At 42.2% G+C, this 8,391-nt stretch overlaps 1 protein-coding gene across 1 annotated transcript in view; it reads left to right on the top strand.

Annotated features, from left to right (window-relative positions):
* Window positions 1–6,683, top strand: part of SPATA16 (spermatogenesis associated 16) — a gene marked incomplete at its 5' end in the record, with an annotated part of 64,841 nt that extends 58,158 nt beyond the window's left edge. The window contains 2 exon segments of the mRNA XM_008936878.1: window positions 6,473–6,607; window positions 6,609–6,683. Of these exon segments, the coding sequence (XP_008935126.1) occupies window positions 6,473–6,607; window positions 6,609–6,683 (210 nt within the window).
* Window positions 6,684–8,391: the final 1,708 nt, after the last annotated feature.

Raw genomic sequence — 8,391 nt, 5'->3', positions numbered from 1 at the left:
TCAACAAACACTCTTTCTTCCATCTCCTTTTAGCACTGGGGCGTTGCTCGTGTGCCAAGAACCTACTGGCAAACACTGGCTTTCAGTGTTTCACTGCACTCATTCCTTCACAAGGGACATGTGTAATGGAGGTGTTTGTTAGATCTCATTCTTTGAAGAAAAGCAGTGTGTACAAACGAGGCATGTGGAAAACACAGAAACTGAGTGTGAGGAGCAACGTATTTATCTTTGCCATCAGCATCTGAGGCTATGAACGTTTCCAGAAGCAGGTCCAAGGCAAGAGCTGTGCAGTCAGTTGGGTTATGTTGCCAAACAAACATAGGGAAGTGCCTTTGGCCTGCACACGGTGGCGACTGTGCAAAGCCACTGCCTTCCAAAACCAACCGGAGTAGCCCAAATCTGCTTCACTTCACACACAAACAGTAAAACCACGATTTTTTTTTCCAGATACTGAGCAAACTTTGCTCTAACTGTTCTTAATAGAAAGTACAGATTGGGATTTAATTTTTATTGAGGTATCAGTAGCTTTTCTCAGGCTTTTCCTCCACACTTTATACAACCATCCCTACTTACTTGTAGGCCCTTCAAGTACTTTTGCTTTGGTTATATTACTCCTAAGAGTGCTTTAGCAAGTTGCTCTGGGAGACAAAGGAAAATATTGAGAGGTACTTGATGTTTAAAGGCAGCTCATTTGCCTTCCATTACTAATAGCTCCCAAGTAATAAAAATAGATTCTGTATGTCAGAAGATCCTTTTTGCCATTACATGTTATTTATAACTCCTGAATATATTTTCAAAAGCATCTGTTTCTTATTTGAGAGTGACTGCCTGGATTTGTATTGGGATTTAGGAAGTTCAGATGTTTAGGCATTATAGGGAAAGCATACACATGCATCCATGTGAGACATACTTTTACAATTTTACAGTTTACAGAGTCTGCTTTCTGCTTATCCATCTAAATTTTTTTTTTCTAACCAAAAAGCTTTTTTCCTAAAGGAGTTTGTCCCTGTGGGATCCTGGCTCTTTGGTATTCCATTCTAAACTCTTTAGCACATACTATAACTGATATTTTGCATTTGGATTCAAATTCATGCCAGTCTTTTAAAATAACACTTGTGCTTTTGAGTTAGGTAGTGATGAGAATAGCTCTCCCATTTTTGGATGGGCCACGAAGCTTCCGTTGGGCAGCCAGTAAGCCATCAAACACAGACATCTGTTCCTTGGAACGGCCCCCTTGCAAGTTTCATGACATCTGTGGCCCGTCAGGACTTGGACAAAACCACACTGAGTGATGGATATTATCACAGTGTTTCCTTATTGTGGTCAGTACATAACATGTAATGAGGAACCATATGTGAGATGTCTTATCCTGATGAGGGCATAGGAAAGGCAAAGAATACACTTGCATTGTGGTATTTCAGGGCAAAACCAGACATATCCAGGCAAGTTCAGAAGTGACTGATGAACTTACTGCCTTTCTGGTAATGCTCTTTCAGAAAAGGAGATATGAACTTCCCATAAAGCCCTGCTTTGAAGAGGATGTTGGTCTAGATGACCTCCAGAGGTCCCTTACACTGAAATTTTTTGATGATTGTAATTCAGCTGCAACCAGCAAGTGCTGCTCACATATCCCTCCACAGCACGAGCGAATCAATCAGGATAGCATCCAGAAAGCAGGGCTGAACGCTCACAGCAGCAGCTTGCTCCCCTTTATCCATCACTGGACAATGTGCACAAAAGGGCAGGATTAGAAATATTTTTTTACATGCTCCAAACAAGACCTGTATCGTTCCTGATCTTTGCGGGGATCTATATCATGTCATTTTCAAAACCTCCTGTAGGTCTGAAACAAATCCTAAGCCAAAGGGAAACCATGTATTGCTTCACCTCACTAGACCCTTTGCAGTTCATTCCTCCAGCTAACCCCCTGTTGCACTGCCTATTAGCCAAAAAGCTCTGTGTTTTCATTGCAGACAAACTGCATTAGGTAAGTGCACCAAAATCATCCATATTTGCAGATTCTGACCAACCTTAGAGAATGATGTAAAAGCACTTCAGTTAAGAATGAGCTGTTCACCTCAGTATTCACATGGACCACAGATTCTCTTCTTCCAGCAAGCTCAGAACTGGAATTCAAAGCAGACTAATTGACTTACAGTCCTTCCAAGTACTTCTAGCACACTAATTATGCTTTTCACCTTCTCACTCCATGTCAGAAAAAAAATGCCTTGATGTGTGACACTGAGAAAAGGCCGATACAACCTCGCTCATTCAGCTGATTTTCCCTGAGAATAAAGGAACAGAAATACCTTTGAGATGTGGCCTGTCAGTGCTGCAGCTCTGTGATAGTGTCTCAGCAACACAGCAAAGGCTGTGCCATCAGGGCCAGCAGCTTCTTGGTCCAAGGGCACACACAGAGCTTCATCCCTCTCAATCATTCCTCTGGCTTAAAAAAAAAAAAAAACAAACAAACAGGGTAATTTCCTTCAGGTGGGCCAGACAAGTTTGCTTTTCTTGTCCTGCTTCCAGCTTTCATTCAGCCACCAGCCTAGAGATTTCACTGACCTAACCTGATTCTCCTAGGCTGCTCCTAGCAGCGTCAGCTCTGGTTCCCCAGATACCTTCGTGGACTCAAGGGTGTAAAACTGCAGGCAGCCAGCTGAGATGCCAACACTATAGATCTGTACTCTTGCAGAATCCTGGGTGTTTTCTCACTGTTTATACCCTTGCTTTTTGTTATGTCCTTTCCCAAACCAGCACTTTCCACCACTGATACCTTCCACAACATGGTATTAATGCCAGAATTTGAAGCACAGAGAAGAATTTTGGGGCAATGTAAAATAAACACAATATTAACATAAAGAGAACAAAATGAACTCTACTGAGCATTTGGTGGATTTTCAAATTTCTGTCCCCAGACCCCTTCATTTCTCTGCTTAACTTGATCCCAAAGCACCTACAGGTACCACATGGGTGTGCTGTGGATTGAGCATGTAATTTGCTTTAAAGGCACTTTTTGTTTCTGCACCTTCCCTCTTTGCATTTGATCTTCATTCTCTCCACTCCCTTTTTTTCCTGCCAATCCCAGGGGCCAAACTAAAGATAGAAAGAAAAATCTAGTGGAAGAAATAGGGTCTGGAGCAGCCTGAAATCAGGAGCTAATGAGGAAGGAACATGGGGAACTTGAATAGATGGGCAGTCACGCACCAAGGAGCCTCTAGCTGGGTCAGGGCTGTAGACAGTAATGTGAAGTAGAAATACTGCCTCTGCACAGCTGGGAGTAACTGGGAGGTGCAGGGGGAAAACCTCAGGATATCTTGAAAGTATAGCATGTCATAGCAGCACAGGATTAAAAGTAGGTTGAAGCCAAATTTGTCTTTTTAAGCTCTTGGGTCACAAGGCACTTGAGAAAAAAAAGACCATAAAGACTGGATAGATGTGAGAAGAGTGGTTTTATATGTTCAGGAGAGTATTAAAGGGACTTCAAGGATGTCAAGCAGCAGGTTCAGCTACTGAGAGCTGAGCACAGCCCCTACAGATGGGACGCAGTGCTGCTGAGCAGCCCCCAAGCACAGACTGTGGCACCCAGGGACACTGTGTGGATCTGGGAGTTAGCTGTGGGGATGCACAATCCAAGTACAAATAGCGTGAAGGGTTGACCCAGTGTTGATCTCTGTGCAGGCTGAGATCAGGCCCAAAACAAGCCTCATGCAAATCACTGGCAAAACCAGTAGCAAATGCTCCACTGCGAACCACGTCCTGCAGAGTTATTCACGTGGGCTCCAGTGCCACTTGAGCCTAACTAACAGCTGCAGGGTTCAGCTGCATAACCCTGGGAATCGATCTCAGCATCAGCCTGTAGCCAGCTACTGCTCTGCTTGGGACTAAGTCCCAAGTCTTTCCCAAAAATCTATTTGCCTACATCAGCCGTTGCTTTAACACTAATCATGTTTGGGCTGGCTGCAAACGGTGTCCTTCTACCTATTCCCATCCCCATGGGTTCTTATATAAACACTTATTTGGGGGGAAAAAAGAAAAAAAAATTAAAAAAAAAAAAAGGAGAGAAAAAAAGTGAAGTTATTGATTTTTGAAAATCTGCATTTCCCAATGAGAGCCTGAAAGGTGGCTCACTGCAGTCAGACAGCAGAAGAGCAGGCACAGGGAGGTTTTAAATCAAGGCAAAAAGGCAGAACATAATGCTTCCAATTTACTTCCTTAAAATGAAATGTGCAAGCTAAAAAGCCATGAATAAGCAGTACTGAACACTGCAGCCACCGAAAAGAGATTTTTAAGCCATCCTCCCCCCCCTTTATCTTGTCAAGAGACTATATTTTCATTGTGTTCATGTGGTAATTTAAATGATGCCAGGGCTCAGAGCATACAGTGTAATTGTGAGTCGGCGAGGGTTTGAATGCCATCACTGCTGTGCAAATAACATCATCAGCTCATCAGCCGTGCCACTAACATTGCAATTATGTAAGCAACTATTATTTCCACCCCTGATATGCCATATTAAAACTTATTTTGGGGGCTGGAACTGACAGGTATTCTATAAATATGAAAAGCACACAACAGAAGCTGAGCCATGACTCAAGGTAGGAACATCATTCCACCAGAGCTTGCTGGTGGCATCACCAGCAGTGCAGGCACCACTGGATGGTCCTAAAGAAGCTGCTGTAAAAAACGTTGCTTTTCTGGGGACCCCTTTGCCCTTACCCCACACTCTACCAATCACCTGTGACCCATTTCCCTTCCCCCTACCACCCTTTGTGCTCACCCAAACACAAGTACTACCCCCCAGCTAGAAAAAGATTGATTTTAACTGCAGAAGAAAGTTACTTAGATATTTTAATTTGGTCTGTTGCAGAAGAGTCTTGGGGGTCTGGTGGCTGGTTTTACTATGGCTAAGCCCTGGGACTGGAGCTTGGCACCAAGTGATTAGTCTTTCTGAGACTTCCTGTGTGCTTTTGGCCAGATCAATGATTTCCTAAGCTTTTATTTCAGCTTCTTAAAAATGAGGCTAGCATAATGATTCCTTTCTCTAATCCTCCACGTGTTTATATGGTGAGCACGTCACAGCAGGGCCAGCCTGTGAGGCTGTCTTCAGAGAGCCCCAACCTCCCCACGCTCCTGTTGCAACGGATCTCTTGGCAACAGAGGAGCAAAACCCCCCAAGCATGTGCCCATCAAGATTCACCAGCACAGCAGCAAACTCTTTTCCACGGCATCATGCACGGTGCCGTGCGAAGCTGATCTGCTGAAAATGTCACCTCTGCAAGCTTCGTGGGGAGGAGGAGGCAGAGCTCCTTTCCCAGACACGTTCCTTGTGCCCTCGGCACCCCGGGGAGGCAGAATTAATTGTGCATGGACTTTTCCGCTTGCCTCGTTTGCTCTGTCACACGCTCACACCCCTCACCAGCATCAGCCACGGCCGGAGCACACAGCACGGCTTCAGGGTCAGGGCTGAGGAGCACTTCAGTAACAGCTCAATATAGGAATAAATACAATAGGAGGCCACGGTCAGATTAATTCCCAGTCAGCTGTTCTCTGTTGCACCTAAAGAAGCAACGCTCCACTGAATGTGTGTCAGGATGATAGATGCAGACTTTTTTTTTTTTTTTTTTAAATATTTCAGCTTAAAATGCAATTGGAAGATTGATTCCTTAGGTCTTCACATTATATAGGGTCTAGGTCTTGAGTATAACTCAGTGTGACGTGAGATGATTCTCATCTTCACCTTATAGAAAAAAGCTAACAAAGGGTATGAATAAAGGTATGAGGAGAGATAGCCATAAAATTATGAATGCCTGGTATTTACAATGTATCAGTACACAGTACTACTAATCTATATTTTTGGTTTTTTTGAAAGCACCTCTGCAAGGAAGAGGAGTATTTATTAGAATAATTATGTTTTTATTGGAGGGGACACTGACGTCATCTGTTCTTTTACTGTATTCTCTGGTGTATTATGTTCATGTGAAAACATACTTATTCAGAACTTCATTTTGATTTAATAGAAAAATGGTTCTTGCCACAGCAATGTGGAATACTCATTTTTCTCCATGTGTTGATTTTTGGTATATAAATGCCAGAAGCCTCTGTTCTCTTTCCTTATCAACAAAAACTTGCCCGAGATTAATTTCCTCATCATCCCTTCCTTTTAAAATGGCTGTTTTTCAATGCCATTTAAAGACAGAGTTGTGATAAATTCCTGTTTTCAATGTACAGATTTCAATGAAAGAGTCTATTGCACAGCAGTAAAGTAATTGAATCCAAATAGAAAGGGATAGGAAAAAAAAAAAAAGAATTATGAAATTAGGTACCGCTACTCCAGCCAATTGTATGAGAGGTGCCTTCATGTATTTTCCTTTCTAACAACAATTAGTTTTGAAATAAACTAATTACAAAACTTACTGAAGTTTTTTTTCAGGGGAAAGGACATGCTTCTGACAGCTCTTCTTTATAATTGCAGATTGGACTCATTGAAGACTATTTATATGAAGCAGAAGACAATTACTTAAAGAACAAAAGGCAGAGAATAGCTAAGATGGAAAAAATGAAGAGGATGCGAAGTACACTGCAATATTATCCACTAGGAAGTAGTAGATTTGACCCTTACCAGCCCCAGAGATATGTCTACCCAGTATTCAGGAATGTTCACACTCTATATTTTTTCTAGATAAGTCAACCCCCCTTCCACTTAATGAGCCTTCTGCTCTATATGGGGCATCTTTAGCAGGACACTCCTGCAGTTCATCACTCTTAACTGTTTGGAATAAATGTTTGTGAAAGACTTATTTTGAATTTACTTGTTTATTTAAATAGCAACACCCAGACAAAAAGGGGCCTGTGTTTTCTGTTCTGAGAATGTACTGCATCTAAACTCTGCAAAGTCCTGCTGGCTTGATTATTGCTCAAGAAGCACCGAAAACGGAACCTTCCATCCTTAGCTAGGAATTCAGCCTCGCACTCTCTTCTTTCCAGGTTAATGCCTTACACTACAAATCCTGGTACAATCTATAGGTGAAAAGAGGCATTCTCCACCACCTACAAGTGCAAGTAAGACAACACTACAAAAAGAGAAAGACAAAACCCAAAAGGAGCCCAGCTGTTGCCTTGTAGTTAAGAATGTGAAGTCCTTCACTCTAACTTATGCCCTAATGATGATTGGTGTTCAAGGGAGCACAGGTTCCCAGATCCCCGGAGATCAGTCAGCAGTGAGCAGAGCAATGCATCTCCTCTTCGATAGAGATCACCTCATCAGAAGGTGTTCGACAGGCAGCCCCGGCTGATGTGCACAATCTCTTCTGAGGCTGGCATATCCTTTTTTGTTCGCTGTGCTTACTTGGTAAGAAAATAACCTCACCCTATAAAAACAGCATTCAGTTCACTATATTTTCTCATTCAAGGGTGACTTTCAAACAAAAACAATGAAAGGAAAAAAATCCAGCCATAGGATTTAATTAAAAATCCAGGACCTCAAAGGCATTTAGCCGCTGAATTCCCATTTATCTATTTATCACAGATAGGAGTCTAAATCCTACAGATTTTTAGCTGCTAGAGACCATCTTCCTAGGCTCCCATAAAAGATTTTTGAAAACTAAGAAAGAATTGACAAAAGCTTTGATGGTCCTTTGTTCAGAAAAAGTATAAAGAAATTAGAATAAGAATACAGAATAAGTATAAAGAAATCTTTCTGAGAAAATCTGATCTGGCCTTAGCTCCTTAAACATGTGGGACAGAGGAACAAAGAATTATTGCCCTTTGGAGACAGCATTATTTTGCTATGGAGTTGGTTCTGTCAGATGAAGTTTTATGACACATAGTGGCAATCATCCATCTTTGATGAGCAGACACACACTAAATCAGAAAGACTGCTCCCCACAGATCATCAAGTCACAGTCAACACACAGCTTGGTAAATCATGAGGCTCTTAAGCAAATACTCTTAATTTGATGCAATCTGCCTTGCAATTCTGGAATATTTAATGCAAAATCTGGTATTTTTTACCTAGAATGATGAAAAATAATGAAGTGCACTGAGAAGAAGTGATCTTTGGAGCAAAAAAGCAACATGACCAGTAAAAAACAGTTGTCTGTGTAACACAAACAGGCTAATCTGAGCGCACTGATAAAGATGTACCAGTCTCATCTCAGAGCTTTGCAAAAGACCCAGATCCAAGACAAGATGTGACATTTCACTTTTCAGATAACAGGTAGGGCGGAAAAACCTGTCTTAGGCTGCAGATCAATACATCACTGAGAGAGAGGCTGTAGCCCAAATCAATCGGTAAGGTGTCAGAAACATCTAGGCCAACACCCAGCTACAGTGCCCTTTAGACCCCAGAAAGCCACAGACTACAGCAGTTCTCAGGAGATGAAGTCAGCTGCA

This window comes from Merops nubicus, unplaced genomic scaffold (assembly GCF_000691845.1).
Source record: "Merops nubicus isolate BGI_N331 unplaced genomic scaffold, ASM69184v1 scaffold47573, whole genome shotgun sequence".
NCBI lineage: Eukaryota > Metazoa > Chordata > Aves > Coraciiformes > Meropidae > Merops > Merops nubicus.
Note: the sequence above shows the minus strand (reverse complement) of the source record. Positions and strands in the feature narration are given on the sequence as shown.